Genomic DNA, 23,410 nt, shown 5'->3' on the forward strand with positions numbered 1-23,410 from the left:
TTAGCCTATATTTCTTTGTGGCCTTAGAAACATCAATTCACAAAACTAATGGAAAGCATAGTTGAATATTATAAAAAAATTGGATGACTGTAATTTCTACTAACAGAGGTTTTGATTGTTTGACCAAAAACCTCCACACATAGAACTAGAATAATAATTGTATTTATACAGTACTAACCAAAATGAATCAACACTGAACTATTTCAGCTGGAAATACACTATTGTCTTTTTAGAGCTGCTTTGAAACAAAAATGTAACTATTTTTCCATCATTGAATCATTATTTTCCTGTTTATCACTGTAAAGCTGCTTTGAAACGATATGTATTGTATAAAGCATTATAGAAATAAAGGTGGCTTGACTTAACAAATCATGTAAACCAAATAATGCATGCATGATTACCGAAATATTGCACATTTTGATTGCTAATATATTTAAATGACCGAAAAATGATGATTGGCATCATTAAGAAAAACAAATTACATTGGCATTAGTGGAATTGCATTGGCATGGTTCAAATCATACTTATCTGACAGTCAACAGTTCATCTCAGTAAATAAAGAGACATCATATCAATCACAAGTTCAGTATGGAGTACCACAAGGCTCAGTACTAGGACCGTTGCTTTTCACCCTGTAAATGCTCCCCTTAGGAGATATCGCTGATGTTTAGCTCTATATTTCTTTGTGGCCTTTAGAAACATACCAATTCACAAAACTAACAGAAAGCATAGTTGATATATTATAAAAAATTTGGATGACTAGTAATTTTCTACTAACAGAGGTTTTAGATGTTTTACCAAAAACCTCCACACATAGTAACCTAGAATAATATCCAACACTTGACGGCTGCATAATTGATTCACTTTATACAATATTTGAACCAAAATGAATAAACACTGAACTGATTTCAGCTGGACAATGACACTATTGTCTTTTTAGCGCTGCTTTAAAGCAAAATTGACCTAATATGTATTCATATATGCTAAATATTAAATGACAAAAAAAAAAAAGTATTTGCATCACAGACTGATTTATTACACAAGTATTATGACAAAAGTTTTAATCAATAGATTAGCATGACATTACATAGTTCGTCACCACTGATATTGATATTGTAATGCTATCATGTCACAATGAAACCAGAGCCCAAAACGTATTTTCTGTAACACTATTACATTCAAATAAAACACTCAGCTCTGAGGTAAATGTGTGTTTTTGCGTCTAAGAATCTGCAGTCTGACTCAGAGATCTGTTGTGTTGTTTAGACTTTGATTGGTTACACTTTGGTTGCGAAGCAAAGGCACTTACAAATCGGATAATATCCAATCATGCCAACACATTTATATTTGCAATAACAATTTATAAGCTGCAAGAAGCAACTACAATGCAGCCACTTTCCCTTGATAGGAACATGATCTTAACAGGCCATCAGAACATTCAACACATATTAAGAACATACTTCATGCATCCTAAAATTAGACCACATAAACTCAAATTAAATTATATGATATTTTACAATACACTTTAAGAACATCCTTCCAGATATGAGGCAAAATATCAGCGTGTATAAATATCTTTTCATAACAAATGATAAATCTAAATAACATTAAACATAAAAACTAATATAACAGTATGGCTTGCCATATTCTCAGTAGATCTTACAGATCCATTTGAAAAACTAAAAACTCAAGATAATTATATTTACCAGTTCTGTGTGTATGAAAGAACTGAATGAAGTTTTCCTTGCATATCAATTATTTATAGCAAGTTAAACAACCTGCTTTTCTATTAAAATAACTACCCTGATGTGCCTTTATAAAACTTATATAAAGTTTGATGAGAGAAAAACCGGCGGAACGTAAATTTCACATTAACTATATTCAATAAAACATTCAATTTCACATTCATTATATTCAACAAAACATTCTGCACAACATCAAAACCATAAGAAAGTCTATATGAGAAAATAACGACAGCAAGAACATCACAGACAGCTAAAAGTATGCCAAATATTTACACGATTCTTTAGTCAAATTTGGCCTGATTCAATCAGACACAAAACTAAGGCATTATTAAGAAGACGACGGCGCAAAATATATGCTACGACAACAAAAAGAGTGCTTGAATGTTCCCATCTAGATCCATTTCAGGAAGTGCTTTGTGTCTTTAAAGATTCTGAAGGGCCAATCAGCTTAACTGGCACAAGACACGCCCACTCAATCAGTTGAACTGTGCTCTAATTGGCCCCACAAGTTGCCAATCTGTTCAACAGTGGGAGTGAATCTCTGCATTAATTAATTATTTCAATCAATAACTTCTAATTGTAGCTGTTGGGATTTTACCGTACTTCCAAGCGCTTGTGTACGGATGAAGCTTGAGAAGAACGGATGAAGCTGCCGCTATTAAACGGCGTTCGCTCGTGTGTGTTACATAAAGCAGTGTTCATGCTGCTGATTTTGAGCGGGCGTCTGGAGTTGAATCATGTCTGGAGAAAACCTTTGAACACGTTTAATTTGTGACGGGTGTCACACAACTTGTGGCTTGTTTGTGTTCTCACTCTTGGATGGAGTCGGCCGGTCTGAAGCAGTTGAGCATTTCCTATAAGACAGAACACACAGGTTACTTTGTTTGCGTCACCACATAAACAACGCCACCTGTGTTTGATTCTGACATTAGCATGTAGCTAAAATACATATTATAAAAAACAAATATTTCCTACCAATTTGTAATTATGGAAAAAATAAAAATAATATACAGAGAGCATATTTTGTTGCCTACAATTTGACAGTAGGCAGATCAACAGGCTTCGAGAGAGACAACCTTTTCCACAAAACAGTAAACGGTGATATTTTATTTTTCAGGATTCTTTGATGAATAGAAATGTTAAAAGAACAGATTTTATTTGAAATAGAAATCTTTTGTAACATTATAAAATGTCTTTACTGTCACTTTTGATCAATTTAATAACTTTGCTGAATAAAAGTAGTAAATCTTACTGTTGTTGAATAGTGGTGTATCACAGTTTTCACATAAATATGAAGCAGCACAACTGTTTTCAACATTGATAATAATAATAAATGTTTCTTGAGCAGCAAATCAGCATATCACAATGATTTCTGAAAGATCATGTGACAGTGAAGACTGAATAATGATGCTGAAAATTCAGCTTTGATCACAGAAATAAATTACATTTTACAATATTATATATCAGAGACACCTTTCAGTGAGAACTCACCTTTTTGAGATTAAAATAAGTCACCTATGGGATTTGCATAGTGTGATGGAATTTTTGAACTAATTAATAATGAACTAACGTTTCTTTTCTTCTACAGGCCTAATAATAATCTAACTCTGAAATAGAGAAATAGTCACTAGGACTGAGTGTTGTGCTGGCTAGACAGCATCCTTCTCAGGATAAAAAAATAGTCTTTGAGGAATTGTTTCAACCTATTGAGTAATCTGAACTATTAACCCTGGGAGACATTTTTTGATGATCTTGTCATTCAGTTGTTCTAATCTAAATTTATGTGGGACAGAGGAACAGATGTTTTTCTTAAATCTAAACCAATCGTATTGAGACTGATGATAATGAGTAATAGATCATGCCATACTGACTGTGAAGTGTACCTGAAATCCTATAAAACCTGTTGTGGGGGTCTTACAAGGGTACTTTCAAGGGTAAATAAAGAACTGGTTGTTTCAGTAAGTATTGTACAGTGTTTCCTTCACTCTTTACTTTAAAAAATTATGTCTAATGGGTAATATTTTATGTATTTGTGGTCTGAGATTTGGCATACAGTATTGTCGTCTAATTAGCCAATATTGTCTTAAAGGTGCCCTAGATTCAAAAATTGAATTTATCTTGGCATAGTTGAATAACAAGAGTTCAGTACATGGAAATGACATACAGTGAGTCTCAAACACCATTGCTTTCTGTTTTATGTAAATCTCATTTGTTTAAAAGACCTCCAAAGAACAGGCGAATCTCAACATAACACCGACTGTTACGTAACAGTCGGGATCATTAATATGTACGCCCCCAATATTTGCATATGCCAGCTCATGATTGAGGCATTACACAAGCGCAGGACGTCTGGATGTGCACAGCTGAATCATCAGACTAGGTAAGCAAGAACAACAGCGAAAAATGGCAGATGGAGCAATAATAACTGACATGATCCATGATATCATGATATTTTTAGTGATATTTGTAAATTGTCTTTCTAAATGTTTCGTTAGCATGTTGCTAATGTACTGTTAAATGTGGTTAAAGTTACCATCGTTTCTTACTGTATTCACGGAGACAAGAGAGCCGTCGCTATTTTCAATTTTAAACACTTGCAGTCTGTATAATTCATAAACACAACTTCATTCTTTATAAATCTCTCCAACAGTGTGTAATGTTAGCTTTAGCCACGGAGCACAGCATCAAACTCATTCAGAATCAAATGTAAACATCCAAATAAATACTATAATTACGCGATTAGACATGCTGCATGACGAACACTTTGTAAAGATCCATTTTCAGGGTTATATTAGATGTGTGAACTTTGTTTATGTTGTTTAAGGCAAGCGCGAGCTCTTATGGCGTGGAGCACGAGAATTAAAGGGGCCGCAGCCTGAATCGACGCATTTATAATGATTCAAAAAATTAATAAAAAAAAATCTATGGGGTATTTTTAGCTGAAACTTCACAGACACATTCAGGGGACACCTTAGACTTATATTACATCTTTTAAAAACATGTTCTTCGGCACCTTTAAATATCATGCATAGCACTTCGTCTTTTATAACATAAGATTTTAACCAAATGTTTATTTTGGAAAAATGTTGCAACAGTATGTTATTTTTTTTCGTGAAAAAATAGTTTTGGACATAGAGGGTAATAAAAATATATGAAAAAATCCCTTAAAGTATGAGCATGTAAAGCAAATAACTTTTTTCCACCTTACCTGTTTGCATCCCTGATATATATATATATATATATATATATATATATATATACACACTGTTTAATATGTTCAAAGACTATAGATATAGAAAGATGGTTCACTCCTATTACTTATGAATGGGAGAAACTGCAACGTACAATATGGTACAATAAGTAAAAGAGCCAATCACTGATTGTTAAAGTCATTTCGTCACTGCAGCTGCCGTTAGAAGCTCCGGTTCCCATAGAAACCTGAGACTCGCACTTAGGACTGCACATGCGCATTGGCTCGTCTAGCCTGAGCATCGCTATTTGAGCATAAGAAACAACACTTATGGGACAGATCAAGTCAGATTTTGTTGCTGATTTGAAGTATGTTATTTAATTGTGAGTTCACCAAGCAGTTTGAGATTTCAGGATTCCCCCATTCAAATAGATAGGACTTGGTCTTGGATCCCCGAAATAGCTGCCTGGAGGCGTTGCAAATATGGCCGTCGAGTGAACAGACTTTCCTTGAAAGGTACTTTGGTAAGTTTTTTTTAAGCCATTTGGTTTTATGAGAACACAGGAAATGTCCTCCCTATTCAGTTGTCATAATATTTCACTATGCAAGTGAGGACATTTGGCCAAGCCTGTACACACACACACACTCACACGGCCAAAACTAACCCGGCTCTCATTCAGTTCCTCGTTCTCCTGTGCCTCAGGGAATCGTTTGGTAGATAAGACTGGAACGGTTGCTATCCGGGGCGGGCTGCCGACGCTGAAGAGGCGGGGCCGCTTGACTTGATCCTGACTAGACAGTGGCGTAAAGCTGTTTCTCCTCAGCAGAGTGGGCGGCAATTCTTGTCTTGTGCTTATCTGATAAAACACAAAGTAGGGATCACATATGAGGATGATGTCCTCGGACATATTCTAGGACATGTCTAGGACATATTACAATCAAAAATCAAAAGAAAAAAATAAGAAATTATATTTTAGTCGAAGAAAAAGCTAATTTTCAGTACTATTCAGATTTGAATACATTTGTGAAGTACAACTATAAGTATACAGTGTGGAAGTATCTACGTATTGAATTTAATTTATGAACATTTTAAATAAATAAATAAAACAAATTAATTAATAAAATAAATAGTAAATTAGCAAAATAAATTGCTACAGTACTTAAATCTTATTTAAAATAAATATATATTTATATATATATATATATATATATATATATATATATATATATATATATATATATATATATATATATATATATATATATATAAAAAAAATAGGCCAAGTTTTATTATTGAATTTACATTTTATTAATAGTTATTTTAATAATGAAACAACTTAAATCAAACATTTAAAATGTAATAATTTTTTTAAAATAAAAACGTAAATACACACATATATATATATATATATATATATATATATATATATATATATATATATATATATATATATGTGTGTGTGTGTGTGTGTGTGTGTTTATATATTTAAATCAATATATTTTTTACATTTTAAATGATTAATTAATTTAATTAATAGTAATAACCAAGTAATCATTTCTATATTAAAATAACGTAGATCAAAGTAAAAACTGAAATTTCAAAAATAAAATGTGAAATGTATTGATTTGAATTAATTAATTAATTAATTAATTAATTAATTAATAAAAATGCTCATATCCAGACAGTATGATTTTCACCTATAAATCTTCAGGGTGGATTGGAGAATGTCACAGTGTGTCAACATATTACATCAAACTCTGTTAGTTTGAAAGTTTTTCATGATTTGGGCCCTTAAAGAAAGTCAGAGCGGAAACTAAACATGTTGATGCACATACAGAGGTTAAATTAAAGCTCAGTCTGGCAGGGATACTCCCTGTGTTGTCTGTCCCAGACAAATAACAGCAGGCACTCTGCCGCCCATAATCACATGGAAAGAAATGGCATGCTGATCTCATCCACAACCGAGTAAAGAACAAAAACAAGCCAGAAATACCGAGAGAATCTCAGTGCTATATTGCCTCTCTGACCGCAGACCTGTGGTCAGTGTTTTTCAGCCTCACTGTGAGGGTGTCAAACTCACACCTACAGACTTACACTGCAAAACACACCACGATTTATGAGCGCACTGACTGTCAGCCTTTAGTTTTCCGTTAGAGGAACATGAAGAGTTCAAGAGGTTATTCTTGTTTGAGGCTTCTTTCAGCTGCTGATTTACTGAAGCTGTATTTGTGTTGCAGAGACCGCATGATCATAATCGCATATTATTCCAAAAATATCAAACAAAATAAACATGCAGAATCATTGTGAACACACAAAAAACCTTAGATGAAATGATGGTAAAACCAAACAATGTTCAAGAAAAAAAATTAATTTCCCTGAAGATGAGAAACAGCATAAACGGTTGTTAGTAATAACAGTGATGCTGCTTTAGCAAACAACAAAAATATCAAGTAAATGTTATATATTTGCTTACGAGCGGTCTGTCCCGGTGTGTGTTTACAGCTTCCACTTTCAGATCAAACATGTCAACTTTACAGCCTGTAACAGGGGAAAACACATTGAAAAATATGAGAATTTTGCTACAGTATTTAAATCTCATTAAAAAAATAAATAAAATAAATAAAATAATAAAAATAAAATTATATAAATATATATATATATATATATATATATATATATATATATAAAAATATGGCAGGCATATATATATTATAATATATAATATATAGTATATTATAAATATATTATATATATATATTAAAAAACATCATAAAACTATGGCAGTTTCTAATAATGTTATGATTAATAATTAATTGATTTAAATTGAATTAATCGATATTTTAATAATGAAACAATTAAAATCAAATATTTAAAATTGAATACAATTTTAAAAATGTAAAAAGTATTGATTTAAATAAAAAACATCTATCTATCCATCTATTTATCCATCTGTGTGTGTGTGTGTGTGTATATATATATTATTTTTTTAAAATAATTTTTAATTATTATTTCTTATTTTTTTCATCTTATTATTTCTTATTTTATTTAATATTAACATTAACTATCAAATTTATTAATAGTCATTTTAGTATGGAAAATTTAGATCAAATATTTAAAATGTAAATAAAAAATGAAATGTATTTATTTATTAATATATGTATGTATATGTATATTATTTACATTTTAAATATACATAAACATGTATATATACACATACATATTCATACATATTTTTTAATAATTTTTAATTCTTATTTCTTATTTAATTTATTTAAAATTAACTATTAATTTTTTAGATAGTTATTTTAATATGGAAGTGATTTAGATCAAATATTTAAAATGTTAATATACTAAAATTTAAAAAATAAAATGTGAAATGTACAAAACCATATCAGACAGACAGACAGATAATTTTTTTAGGTGTATGAGAATGTAAATCAAAACATACCATAAGCCACTGGGGTCAGCTTCAGGACCGCATGGAGGGGACACTTCAGATACGGCAAATCATCTGTACAACATGAGCACATTTCAATATGAGAAGATCTGCTGATTATAAACACATAATTGAGTCAATGTGGTCGTGAATGGAAGGGTTTCGCTCAGGAAAAATCACTTCTTTGGATGCTTATTACTCGAACACCAGCAGTCAGAAACAGACATCCTCGTGTTTCTCATTATCTGATTATGGTCATCAGTCAGTCACAAGAGCCCTGGTATGATTCGAGTGTGTGTTTGTGACGCACCAGCGCTCTTGTCCAGGAAGTAGGCGAGGAGGCAGCGCATGACGGCCTGGTGGCAGATGACCAGCACATTGCCTTGCCTCTCCAGCTCCATGATAACCGGCTCCAACCGCTGCACCAGGTCCTGATACGACTACGGCAAGAGAAAAGGGACATGAATGGCTTATGTATTGTTGACATTAAACGGAGACAGAAGTATTTTAATATTAAAAAAACTGCACACTGTAAGTTCAGTATCACTTCTTTTAGAGTTTGTTCACAATGTTTGGGGTCAGTAATATATTTTATTTGAAGAAATTAGAACTTTTATTCAGCAAGAATGCATTAAATTGATCAAAAGTGACAGTAAAGATATTTATAATGTTACAAATAATGTCTATTTCAAATAAATGCTGTTCTTTTGAACTTTCTATTTAGCAAAGAATCCTGAAAAAAAAAAATATAAGTTTCCACAAAAACTGATAATAATCAGAAATGCTTCTTGAGTATCAAATCATCATATCAGAATGATTTCTGAAGGATCATGTGACACTGAAGACTGGAGTAATGATGCTGAAAATTCAGCTTTGATCACAGGAATAAATTACATTTTACAATATATTTACATAGATAAGCGAATCTTTAAAAAAAATAATCTAAAAAAAACAACAGGAAATCATGAAAAATTATGTAAATTCATTAGCAAAAATTGAAGTCATAATGAAAAAAATCAATCTTCACTCAGAAAATGCTAGAAAAATTACAAAAAATGACAAGTAACTGAATTGAACATGAAATTTTGATGTGAAGAGACTCCAATAATCTGTGAGGGTTTTATGTACAACTTCAAAAATGATGTTTTACGGTGTCGTACCTCTCCTCCAGGGTATCTGTAATGGTACTTGTCCTGGTCTCTGAGGGAATATTCATCCGGGTACGTTTCCTTAATCTTTTCATATGTCATTTCCTCACAAATGCCCTGATACAGAACAAACGCACATTAAAAACACCAGTTAACAAACATTTCTCCATCATCAACTCAGATGTTTTGCAATAAGGTGACTTTGTTTTCTCTACTGGAATTAAAAACATATGGGTTACACTGATCTGGAAGCACACACTTCTATTGCACTCATGGCACAGGATTATACAGCTCGATTAGTTTTGGTGTGGTAAACTAGTTAAATATGATCCACCACCATTAAACATCTGACTCAAATGGACTAATTGCGTGTTAACAGAAAACACCTGTGTTTTATTACAGTAAATAATGCTGAAGAACAGCCCAGTGTTCATATGAAAACAGGAAGCGCTGCTTCTCTAATAAAAACTCACAGCGTCAATCTCGTTGAGTATTTTCCACTGCTCGTACGGGACGCCCAACTCCTCCGCCGTCTGGATGGTGCGTCTGAGCTGACTGGTCCACACCTTCAGGTCTGGGATCTTCTGGGTTTCCAGGAATCCACGCAAGGCTTTGGAAAACTGACACAGAGTGGGAAAGATGTTAACAAGCCTCCAAACATTTCTCACCTGTTTGTAGTAAAGGACTGAACCAGAGAATGCTTGGGTAAGGGGCGGGACATTTCCCAAACACACTCGAAGTGCTTGACCAATCACAACACACTGGTCCAGCTGACCAATCAGAGCACTTTTCAGAAGGAGGGGCTTCATAGAAACAGGAACTAAACGAGCGTTACTGACAGACTGGGAAGAGAGGAGCTGCAACAATGGAGAATATGAGGAAAATAATCAATTCAAGCAGGAAAACCTGTTCTAGTAGAGCACAAAAACAACATCAAGACTTTGTAAAAGGGCGTAATAGATCCCATTTAATCAAAATAACCTCCCCTCCCTCTTGCATCTCTTCTCTGATGATGTGTTTACTGGCGTGAGGGCGGGGCAATCTGTCACTCATATGAGATCCACCAATAGCAAACCACAACCGTCTAATCAATTCCACAAGGACAAAATCAAGCCCTACATTTGTTCTTGTTTGCAAAGCCTTTCCACTCCATACATCACAATAGAGAAGAAAAGACTATCGCAACTTCCGTTTCATGCCGAATTTAAAATACTTAAGACGTGTTTTATTCAGTATGTACATACAGTATGTACTAAAACTGGTTTGTGTCCCAAAATATCACTACATACCAATTAGAAGTCGACTGATATTGGATTTTGCTGATACAGTAATAATGTGTTTAGAGAAATGCAATAAATAGATTATTGTGCCAAAACTTGTAAAATCTGTATAATGAATAATGATCTAGTCTTTCTTTACTGTGACGAGGCGGCCACAATAATTTACATTGAATTAAATGCTAGATACAGTTTATTATGAAACCAAAATACCAATAATATCCAGAATAAAAAGATTTTATGCATAATATGGTACTTTTAATTATAAACAAGCCCTTACAATCTTCTACAACATATTACAATATGAAATCCATAAAGTAAACATTGTCATAATTCATCAAGAGTAGTTCATTAAAGTCATCAAAATTAACAATTCTTATTTTTTTATTATAAAAGATTTATGTGTATTTTTTACTTTGAATGTGCAGCACTCACATTTATTTATTTCAATCATCGTCTTTTGAAGTTTAATAATCACATTAACTGTGTCACAACTCCAGTTTTTCAGTCCCCAAATTGGTATATTTTCATTTTAAGGCTTTTTAATTACCAAATGCACACATTGTAAATAACTCTCAGTTTTGATGCATAACAAAACAAACATTCTTTTAAGGATCCGTATTCTACTCATCCATGAAGTGAAAGGAAGGAATACCTCTTTTCCTCTGGTGGAGAGCTCCGAGTCCCCGCCGATGCAGCCCTGGACGTTGTGCTGGCTCTCGCCGTGGCGGCAGAGGTAGATGGAGTGTTTCTGAACGTGAATATTCATGAGGTAGTAGACGATCTTACTCTGGATATAATCCTGAACACGGTTCACCAGGAAACGCTGACCCACATTAATCACCTGGATGAAGGACAGGTCTCTGAAACGGGCCGAAAAAGATCACCACATGAAATGGCTACCCAAACAGCACTAAACACACTGTTAAACATGTGTTTGTGGCCTAATGATTTAGTGACACAACAATTTGAACATGCTATATAATCTTAAGATTAAGATTCAGATGTTCTTAATTACCTACAATAATCCATTCTTGTTGTTTATGAAGTAGCCTGTTCATGATTATGAGCAATCTGGATCTAGGTGTTGTTATAGCAGATTATACTATTGATTTATTCATTTGTACATCATTAATATTAGCTTCTGCTATAAATGCAGCTGATGAACAATAAAAACACTGACAGCCAATCAGAATCCATCCTGCTTTAAAGAGCTCGAGCATTTAAAGTGACAGAGGACAAAACTACAGCGCGGTTATCATAAACAGAACGATGTCGTGCATTGTTGTGGACGCCAATATAGTTATCGTTCTTGGTGCGAACAGGCCTTTAAATTAAATTATATGAATACAGAGCTATCTGTAAATTTGCTGGCAAAAATGCTATTGTTAACTAAACAACTTTTGATAATTAAGGGGAGACACTACAGGCAAAAACACAGTTTTTTCAGGCACCTGTCAATTTTGAGATTTTGCACTTTTTGGTTTTTTATAAAGTGTTTTTTTAGACTGGTGGAAAGAAAACATCCAAAATACACTTTTAAGTGTATATTTTATAGCACTTTATTTGCATCTATAGATTTCACTTACAGTAAATATTTTTAAAGGCCGTTTTCTCAAAATGAGTTTTTTCTGTTCTGAGTCAGAAATCTCCACTTCAGCAGAACTTACATACATCAAACTTTACAGCTTATTCCTATCTATATTCTGAAGGTTTTTATAGAGGGATTTATTGATATATAATTTGCCTGATTTTATACAACATTTTATTCCTAAAAAAATTGTGAAAATATTTTTTTCTGGCTGTTGATAGTATTTTCTGATTTATGGAGTGATAAAGATTCCCTCTGTATAAACCTCTGAATTTAATATGTCCAAAAAAAATTAAACGAGAACTGTGAACCTGACGTCATCCAATATTCAGATTTTTGTTCTAGAAGTATATGCAAATTAGCGCATATTTAATTAGATAATGCCTCATTTGCATATTTAAACATTACATTTTAGAAAACTTGTAATACAAAAAATGTTTGCAATTTTTAATGTAATCAATCACCTGGGGTAGTATGGTGATATCTATTGGTTAATTTTTTTTACCCTATTCACCTGGGGTGTCTCGCCTTAAAAAAAACTGAAATAAAATAAAATCCAAATTTTACATGCAAAATTTAGAAATGATGCCTTGGCATTTAACTGAAATAAAATGATTTCAAGTTAAAGTACTAAAATTGAAAACTGATACAGAAAAAAAGAGAGGAAAATAAATAGAAATATATATTAAATAAATAAATAAATAAATTTCATCACTGAAACTTGAACAGTTTTCAAGATGCTGTATTTAAAGGGACAGTTCACCCAAAAATTAATTTTCCAAAAAATTTTTTCCATACTATGGCAGTCAATGGGGTCCATCAGCTGTCTGTTTACACATATTCTTCAAAATATCTTCTTTTGTGTTCAACAGAAAAAATGAGAGTGAGTATGATTACAGAATTTTAATTTTCGGGTGAACTATCCCTTTAAGCACTTTTACAGTAGAGAATAAAAGATAATAAACATGTATGAAGTCAAAGACAGATCTAATGGCCTTGGCTCTGTCTGTAAACACTACAATGGGCTGAAGTTTCCCAAGCAAGATTATTCCACGATGAAGCCAAAAGCTACAGCTGAGGAATTACAGAAATGCCTGTGAGTGTCCAAACTATCCTTGTAGGTTTTTCAGAGATTCAAGGTTAATATTTAAATAGCCACATCATTTTAACATAATCTAATCTACTAGAAGGTATTTACAGGCATTTATGATATATTATTATCATCATTAAGCAAAACCACACGCTTACAAAATAAACTCAGCAAACTGAACTGAAACTGTACTGCTCTCTGCTGGAGGCTTTCTGACATAACAACAGAAAAGACATAGTGTTCACGTCACAGATGAAATGCTGAAAATTAATATCACCACATAGTTTCCCTGAAATTTTAAAATACAAAAAGAAGCAATAATTTAATTTAATCAAAAAACAAGAAAAAAATAAAAAGGAAAAGTCTCCTCAGAGATCAATCAGCTCCTAGATTATGTTTAGGAAAAATAATATGAAAATGTAATCTTACTTGTCATGTTCATCTGGGTCTAACGGCTGATATGTGACTTTGTAGCACTCGATTCTCTTCAGGAAATCCTCCATCACGCTCTCTCTGTGTCTCTCAGGATAATCAGGACTGGAAACCTTCACATCCTGTTCCCAAATTAATGATGTGTTATGACAGCGATGCCATGGTTTGACTCAAACACACTATCAACTTTATCATCAAGATTATAGCTTATGTATAGTTTACATGAAAACATGGTGGAATGTGTGTATATTTTAGTTGCCACTTTTAATTTGTTCAACATTTGTAATCAATAATCATTTGAAATAATCTTTGTGATGAATATATTTTTTAAATGTAAATATATTTCCATATAGTTTCAATTAATATGAGCTTATAAAAGCTGCTAAATTTTAATAAAATGACAACTCAACTTCACAAAAACATGTTAATCTACCCTCAATATCTTATGATAGCAGTGACAGGCAGATTAAAGGGTTAGTTCACCCGAAAATTAAAATTCTGTCATTTATTACTCTCCCTCATGCCGTTCCACACCCATAAGACCTTCATTCATCTTCGGAACACAAATTAAGATATTTTAGTTGAAATCCGATGGCTCCGTGAGGCCTTCATAGGAAGCAATGACATTTCCTCTCTCAAGATCCATTAATGTACTAAAAACATATTTAAATCGGTTCATGTGAGTACAGTGGCTCAATATTAATATTATAAAGCGATGAGAATATTTTTAATATATTTTTTAATATATTTTTAGTGCCAAAAAAAACAAAATAACGACTTATATAGTGATGGCCGATTTCAAAACACTGCTTCAGGAAGCTTCTGAGCGTTATGAATCAGCGTGTCGAATCAGCAGTTCGGAGTGCCAAAGTCACGTGATTTCAGCAGTTTGACACGCGATCTGAATCATGATTCGATACACTGATTCCTGAAGCTTCCTGAAGCAGTGTTTTGAAATCGGCCATCACTAAATAAGTCGTTATTTTGTTTTTTTGGCGCACCAAAAATATTCTCATCGCTTTATAATATTAATATTGAACCACTGTACTCACATGAACTGATTTAAATATGTTTTTAGTACATTAATGGATCTTGAGAGAGGAAATGTCATTGCTCCCTATGGAGGCCTCACTGAGCCATCGGATTTCAACAAAAATATCTTAATTTGTGTTCCGAAGATGAACGAAGGTCTTACGGGTGTGGAACGACATGAGGGTGAGTCATAAATGACATTATTTTCATTTTTGGGTGAACTAACCCTTTAATGAGGTATTAATGGCAGCATATGAATATTTTCTGCATCGACACTCACCAGTATGTTGGCAGCAATGACTTCTGGGTCGTCACAAAGTGACTCAACAAAAAACACCTGGAAACAAAAGCAAAAATAACCACATCAAAATAGGGCTGGGTTACATATGATACAATATTGATATTTAGCACAATATTTATTTACCATTAATGGGGAAGGAAATGTTTATATTAAATCAAATTGATATAAACTTTAGTTTAATCAAGCTTCTAAAATATAATAAAATGAAAATATAATAATTAATTTGCAACAAAACACTGCATTTTTATTTGAATCATCAAATATGATCCTGCACAATAGAACTGTATAAATGTAAAACATGGATGAAAAATATCTTGGTTGTAAAATATTTCTTTGAAATAATAATATTATTATTATTACTTTGAGAAGTACATGTTAGTATACAATTTCTTGAAGTTAAACAGAACTTTTATTTTGAAGGTTTGTCGTGAAGATCTTTTAGTTTCAGTGTGGATTTGATGATATAAAAAATAATATCATTATTATTACTTTGAGAAGTACATGTTAGAATACAGTGGTCATATATTTCTGTCATAATTTCTTGAAGTTAAACCGGACTTTTATTTTGACGGTTTGTCGTGAAGATCTTTCAGTCCTAGTTTCATTGTGGATTTGACAGTAGTTTTCTCAAATGAAACAGAGAAAAGCTTGTGAAGTCTCAGGAGATGCAGTTCATGTCATCACATATTGAGAAGGCTCTGGAAACACCACAAGCGTCACATGATGTGTGCGAGTTTGTGTATCAGACGAAACCGCGTCGTTCATTCACACAGGCGTGCGCAGAAATCACATAGCGACATGCACTGACTGGCTGTTGCCACGTTTATTTCTGCTGTGTGATAATCCATATTGAGTAAAAATGTCCAGAGCTTATCATTGTTAAAGACGTAAATATGATCGCAATCTCTATATGATATTGTTTATCACCCAGCCCTACATCAAAGACTGTACCCGCGTTTCTACAGGTTTCTATAAAGACCAAACTAAGCTGAAGGAGGTGCTTTATTGATCTCTGCATGCTCTGTTTCTCTCCAGTGTAACCTGACAACTGTGATATTACAAACAACTGCTAATATTTCATATTCACGGACGCTCTGACCTTATACGAGTTCCCCTGCGCAAAACTCAGGATGAGGTTCCTCCTCTCTCTGGTTGTGTTTGTGGCATCAAAAACCTGCCAGAGACAAGCGATCACATCACAGAATGAGAAATAAATCATCAATCATAATGAGAATATTATAGTAATTCATTTATGATATAACTGCCATTAGATAATAACAAAAATAATTATTTTATTAATTGTAATGACATTGATTTATATGCTCTTTTTTGACTGGTATATAGAATATAGTAAAAAAAAAAAAAAAAAAATGACAGCAAACATATTAATTAAGCATTTCTGATGAAAACGTGATAGCAGAAGAATAGAGAACATCTCAAATTAATCCAAACTGCATTCATGCTTCAAAGCCTTTGAAATTTAACTTCATGCAACCATTAAAAATCACTAAAACACCATCTGAATAAAAGAGAGCGAGTAAAAATGAAGAAGAAAAGTCAAGTTAAAAAGTGAAACGAAAAGATAAAGACATTTGATCTAATGCATGATGATCTAATCATGTTAATCCTCATCTGGCACAGTCATATTTTAGTATTATTTATATACTATTGTAGTATATATTAATCATTTGAAAAAGTTTTTCATCTAATATTTAGATTTTATATTATTTCAGCTTAATTTCAATTAACAAAAATGTTTTTTAGTTGTAGTTAGCAATAAAAGCACTGATCTGATGCCACTAATACTGTGAAACTACTCCATATTTATGCAACACAAATAACAATACATGTGAATAATATTTGATCTAACAGAGATGGAGAAATTATAGTTCCAGTATGTGAAATCCAAAGAGCAGAACTTACAGCGATCTGCCCTCCCTCCTCATTCAGATACGATTTCACATCCTGTAGAGCCACGATGGCACACTGTCTGAGAGGAAAACACATCATCAGAGCAGAACTGCAATAATCACATTACACTCAACAGGATCAGTAGATGATGCTGACTCAATTCACACACAACCATCTGAGGAACCACTTTTTGTCAAATCATTTAAAGAGGACCTATTATTTCAGGTTCATCTTTCTTTAGTGTGTAATGTTGCTGTTTGAGCATGAAAAACGTCTGCAAAGTTACAAAGTCCCTCCAGCAGGAGTTATTCTCTATATATGAGTTTACATGCACCCTCATAATGAGATTTTGGCAATATTGTGATTAAACTTCACCTTCGATCAAACTAAGCTCATAATCGTAGTAAGCATAATCGCATTAAACTATGTGGCGTACACTGATTTTACTCTCAATAAACAAGCATGTAAACACCTTGATCGCATTATTCCCGCTCTGACCAAAGTGTGCATGCCCTCGGCTCTACACAGATGCTGTGTGTCGTTCACACAACTTCATGAATTAACTCTGTGACATTATTCTGAAGGTTTCTCTTCTCCAAATCGCTGAACAATGTCAACACAACTCTTTGCTCTGTATCTACTAACTGCACGAGAGTCTCGCTGACATGTTTGAACACTCTTTTGTTTTTAATGCTTCACAACTGACATTACAAGTGGAATACTCAGAGTCAGACACACGAATTGTTAAGTTTTGATGTTACTGTCTACTGGTCAGGGACATAACCTGATTTATTACCTATTATGCCCCTTTTCACTAGATGTAATATAAGTCTCTGGTGTCCCCAGAATGTGTCTGTGAAGTTTCAGCTCAAAATACCCCACAGATCATTTATTATAGCTTGTCAAATTTGAGTGTGAGCAAAAACATGTCATTTTTGTGTGTGTCCCTTTAAATGCAAATGAGCTGCTGCTCCCGGCCCCCTTTCCAGAAGAGGGCGGAGCTTTAACAGCTCAACAAAAACAAAGCTGGAGAATCTCACGCAGCCAAAATGAGGATTGTCAGTAACGGTGTTCAGCCTTACATTGTTCAAACCGGAGTCGACACTGATGGAGAGACTCAGGAAGAAGTTACAACTTTTAGAATGAAACTGGACGTTTCTGAATGGTTAGTGGATAAATTTATGTAGTTGCTGTGGAGTTGATTCAACTCATCCACTAGCATGTGCCGTCATGTTCATCTTTTGTGTTGAAATGACCCTCGTTTGTGAATCAGTCCGGTGTAAAATGACGGCATGTCAACAACACTCTACTACAACAACTCTTCCTCTTCTCTAAAGCAGCCCAACATGGCCACACCCCCTTTGTTGTGTGTTCTCAGGGGCGGGGTTTATGTAAATTTTAGGGTTAGTGATGTCACCAACCCGGGAAGAAGTTCATTGTAGTCCCTACCAGCTGTTTGTTGTAGTCCTTAAAAAGTGATTTCTGTAAAAGAAAATATCTCCTTTGCATTGAACTTTGAGCGTCGTAACTTTGCAGATGATGTTTATGCTCAAACAGCAACATTACACACTAACTAAAGTTAAAAAAGTGAAATCATAATCAACCACCCATTTAATCAAGTCTTGCAAACATGGTTTAATTGCATTACCAGGTTACTGGTTTGCATTTAAACCAGTTATTTCAATAAGCTGATTTTCATGAGTTATCAGCGTATTGATGTGCATGTAAACATGTTCACTGTTAAATCTAAGAAAAATGTGTTTTTTGAACATTCAAGCATGAAAAACTATTCTAGTAGAGCCCAAAAACAAGACTTTGAAAAAGGCATTAAAAGGTCCCCAAACAAAGTTTGATGTGAATATTAGATGTAGTACAACTCAAAACTTCCTCCCCTGAACACTTCCTGAAATTGCTTCAGGCGAGAGATTCTGCAGCAGAAACATCCTCTTGTGTGTGAGGTCTTTGTTTAACGTTCGGCTGGTGTTTAACCTGTACACAGAACGGTGTGGATACTTACTTCCTGATTTTCATGGCCTCTTCATTGTCGTGACGGAAGAAATCGTAAGACTTGTACGACTGTACCGCCTCACGTCTATAAACGCCCAGGTTGAAAACTGACAGAAACACACAACTGTTACGAACACACAGGAAAAGTCTTTTTGGAAACGTTCATTCTGCTTATGCACACGCTGCACTTATATTGTCTGTCACTTTAAATGCTCAAGCTCTTGAAGCAGGATGGATTCTGATTGGCTGTCAATGTTTTTATAGTTCATCCGCTGGAAAAAATCATTCTGAAAGTAATTCCAGCGATATTGTTTCTCTGTGCAGTTATTGTTATAATTCTGGTGTGAACTCTGCTGTTCTTTTAAAGCTAGTATAATATTTAATATATACAGTAAAAATGTTAGTAATGTTAAATTAGGGATCCCACATCTTTTGAACAACTATTTTTCAATACTTTACTACAATTCTTCAGCAGGCCATTATTTCTGGATAAAGAGTCATTTCAAGATGATTGAAAAATTATTTTTTAAAATAACAATTTAAAAATTTCCTGATATTTTGTCCATTAGTTTCCCTTGACAGTTGGAATTCCGTAATAATTATAATGAATTCAAAAAGCTGAAAAATAACTGATTTAAAATAAAATTGGAATTCAGATTTTTAATGCATCCTGGTTCAATTTAAGAAATCATTTTAGTCTATCAACTCCCAGGAATAATTATATTTCGTTGGCAGAAGTATGTTGGAATTGAACAAGCACTTTTCCGTAAACTCACACTCTCACCTTTCGTAGGAACCCCGATCCAGTTGAGGTAGCGCGTCAGCTTCTTAGATATGTACGTCTTTCCTCTGGCGGGAAGGCCGATCAATACGATCACGGTGGGCGAGTTGGTCATGTACGACGCCCATGCTATGAAACAAAACAAACACATGATTCACTTCCAGCCATTTTCTTCTCAATGTAGCACAAATCAGTTTGATGACATCAGATGAACGTTCTGTTCTGGTCACCATATTTATACTCATAACACTTATATTATGATGGTGCTCATGCGAGACGTTCATGAGGATTTCACTGCACTGAAGGCACTAAGCTTTCATGCTGCTGAAGTTACTGACATTATTGCCTTATCAATTATGCATCAGAGTAGCTCGAGGCTTCTTGTATTTAATGATCATTACGTGTTCCTGAGAATGAAACAGCAACACTGCAAAACTCAGCATTTTTGTCTTGTTTTCTAGTTTCTAGAAACATTCTTAAATCATGATACATTTACTTGAGAAGCAAAATGTCCTAAGATATTAAAGGGGTGGTTGATTGTGATTTCACTTTTTAAACTTTAGTTAGTGTGTAATGTTGCTGTTTGATCATAAACAACATCTGCAAAGTTACGACGCTCAAAGTTCAATGCAAAGGAGATATTTTGTTTTAAAGAAATCACTGTTTAAGGACTACAACAAACGGCTGGTAGGGACTACAATGAACTTCTTTCTGGGTTGGTGACATCACAAACCCCAAAATTTACATAAACCCCGCCCCCAAGAACACTCAACAAAGGGGGCGTGGCCATGTTGTGCTGCTTTAGAGAAGAGGAAGAGTTGTTGTAGTAGAGTGTTGTTGATGCCGTCATTTTACACCGGACTGCTTCACAAACGAGGGTCAATTCAACACAAAAGATGAACATGACGGCACATGCTAGTGGATGAGTTGAATCAACTCCACAGCAACTACATAAATTTATCCACTAACCATTCAGAAACGTCCAGTTTCATTCTAAAAGTTGTAACTTCTTCCTGAGTCTCTCCATCAGTGTCGACTCCGGTTTGAACAATGTAAGGCTGAACACCGTTACTGACAATCCTCATTTTGGCTGCGTGAGATTCTCCAGCTTTGTTGTTGTTGAGCTGTTAAAGCTCCGCCCTCTTCTGGAAAGGGGGCGGGAGCAGCAGCTCATTTGCATTTAAAGGGACACACAAAAACAGTGTGTTTTTGCTCACACCCAAATGGGGCAAATTTGACAAGCTATAATAAATGATCTGTGGGGGATTTTGAGCTGAAACTTCACAGACACATTCTGGAGACACCAGAGACTTATTTTACATATTGTGAAAAGGGGCATAATAGGTCCTCTTTAAGCCTTGTTTTCTGATAAAAATGTTTCAAAATTATGTTTTTTTTTTGGCTTAAAACAAGAAAAAATGTCTGCCAATGGCATCAGAAAAAATAATTACATTTTCCCTTTGAATTAAGTTTATTATTCTGACCCCACTGGCATATTTTTATCTTGTTTTAAGCATAAATTCACTTAGTTTTTAAGCATTTTTCATAAAATAAGACCTAATATTTTAAGTCATTTTGCTTCTCAAGTAAACCTATCTTGATTTAAGAATGTTTAGATATTTGTACTGAAAAACAAGATAAAAGTACTGAGGAAGAACATTTTTTACATCCCAACCATGCATATTTCTGCAAATCAGTGTTAATTTTAGTATTATTTACAGTATAGTATTATTTATTAACATTTTGAATGAGCTTTTTTTTTATATATATATATTTTCACTTTTCATTTTATTGTTTTTTAGCTTTAATTTTTATTTCAGTCTTAGTCATTTTAGTACTTCAACTTAATTTTTGTTTAACTTCAGTTTTAGTTTTTCATCTAATATTTTATTTTAGCTTTATTTCAATGAGCAAAATCTATTTTTAATAGTTTTAGTTAACAATAATCAATTATATATTTAAATTTTATGAAGAAATTGTGAGCGAAGCCACACTATCATGATGATAGTGTTGCTATAGGGTTACTAAGGAGTTCAGTATGATCGCTAGGGCGTTGCTAGGGCGTTCAGGGTGATTGCAATGCTTATTGGCCATGCACCAAGTCTTTAAGATTATTCTTGACTATTCATCAACATATTACTCTGCAGAAACAGGACCCGACACGCCATCCAACTGGGCTTTACATTCCATAAAAACACTGTCTGGACCCAAAGCTCAAATTCCAGATTCTCTTTCAGCTTGAACGAACATGTTAAAGCTCAACTCTCTGCTTTGGGTTTGAATGACAGACTCATTTAGTTAAACTACGGCTATTCTTGAAGTGCAAAGTTCCCAGACGGCCATCACAACCACTGCCAACTATAACAAAGGCTCTTTACAAACTATACAAGGATATATATTTTGTTTTTACTTTCATAACCACATTCAATACACTCTAACAAGCATTTATGATTCATTTTTTGTGAAGTTTTCATTCATTATAACATCTATTAATTGGGTAGTGACCAAAAGGTTACCAGTTTGAATCCCCACAAAGGTTGATCCACCATTGAGCACTTGATGAAGACATAAGGTACTAAAATTAGCACTAATAATAATAATAATAATAATAATAGCTCACAGCATTTCTTCTCATTGACTCTGGGCTCCGCCTTCTTGCTGTCATTTGAACTGTCCATGACTTTATATGCAGACTGACGATCTTGAAGGAGAGGTGTGAGGGGCAGCACAGGTCATCAGAGGTCATTAGCGGTCAGTCCACCTGCGCAGGTATTACACGACTCGAGATTAGATCATTAACGGCCTGGCATCATTTCAAATCTGCGGCTTTATTAGTCTCCGAAGCTGCATTTACTCACCCTGCTTCGGAGAGAACTCAAACGCACAGTGCATTTTCCATTCAAACTCTGTTAAAATGTTTTTCCTTTAAGAGCTCTGGAAATGAGATGATTAGATGTGACCGCTGCGTTTCAGGAAGTGTTTGTGTCTGGAGGTGCTCACGGCACAAGATCCAACCCATAGAAGAAGTAGAAATGCTAGAACGGCCATTAGCAAAGACGGAGTGACAGAATGGGCGGGGTTAGCGGCACGGATCTTGTCTGTGATTGGCCAGGCACGCTGTATTTAAATAATAACTGTTTTATCTTAACATTTAATTGTTTTTTTTGGTTTTGTTTTTTTCCAATTCAGTAATATTAATGTTTTTCAATATCATTATTCAGCTGCACAAAAATGTCCACAACGCTTCTAGGGGAAAAAATAAAAATAAAAAAACGTTTCGTGATATATAGATGAGGCTTTTAAAAATAATTTTGTTGTTGAGAATGGTGCGAATTTTTATTTGTATGTCAGGTATAAATAAACGAAATTAATGTTTTTATAATAATTATTTAAATTATAATGTCTCCAGTATGAGGATTCAGGTCGGAGAGCCGTAAAGCGCCCTCTGCAGGAAGAACATCTTTGTGA

General features: G+C 33.9%; 1 protein-coding gene across 2 annotated transcripts; it reads right to left on the reverse strand.

Annotated features, from left to right (window-relative positions):
- Positions 1–1,012: 1,012 nt before the first annotated feature.
- On the reverse strand, positions 1,013–22,976 carry pfkfb2a (6-phosphofructo-2-kinase/fructose-2,6-biphosphatase 2a). Of its 2 annotated transcripts, XM_048177926.1 has the most exons (16): positions 22,801–22,976; positions 22,563–22,703; positions 19,946–20,071; positions 19,172–19,268; positions 17,167–17,233; positions 16,343–16,417; positions 15,223–15,279; positions 13,908–14,032; positions 11,453–11,660; positions 9,994–10,140; positions 9,533–9,637; positions 8,683–8,812; positions 8,385–8,447; positions 7,410–7,474; positions 5,601–5,792; positions 1,013–2,599 (listed from the first exon to the last, which is right to left on the reverse strand). In XM_048177926.1, exons 2-16 carry the CDS (start codon positions 22,618–22,620, stop codon positions 2,555–2,557), a joined length of 1,560 nt encoding a protein of 519 aa, XP_048033883.1. In that variant the 5' UTR covers positions 22,621–22,703; positions 22,801–22,976; the 3' UTR covers positions 1,013–2,554. The 2 variants fall into 2 exon arrangements, with proteins under 2 accessions (XP_048033883.1, XP_048033884.1); XM_048177927.1 differs by lacking the exons at positions 22,563–22,703; positions 22,801–22,976 and having other exon boundaries at positions 19,938–20,071.
- Positions 22,977–23,410: the final 434 nt, after the last annotated feature.

This window comes from Megalobrama amblycephala, linkage group LG24 (assembly GCF_018812025.1).
Source record: "Megalobrama amblycephala isolate DHTTF-2021 linkage group LG24, ASM1881202v1, whole genome shotgun sequence".
NCBI lineage: Eukaryota > Metazoa > Chordata > Actinopteri > Cypriniformes > Xenocyprididae > Megalobrama > Megalobrama amblycephala.

Coding starts and splice junctions, on each gene's coding strand:
- pfkfb2a (XM_048177926.1), bottom strand. CDS start 22,620: ATGGACAGTTCAAATGACAGCAAGAAGGCGGAGCCCAGAGTCAATGAG. Junction 11,661..13,907: donor GACCCAGATGAACATGACAA/GTAAGATTACAT, acceptor GGCCCGTTTCAG/AGACCTGTCCTTCATCCAGG. Junction 8,448..8,682: donor CTTCCTGGACAAGAGCGCTG/GTGCGTCACAAA, acceptor CATGTTGTACAG/ATGATTTGCCGTATCTGAAG.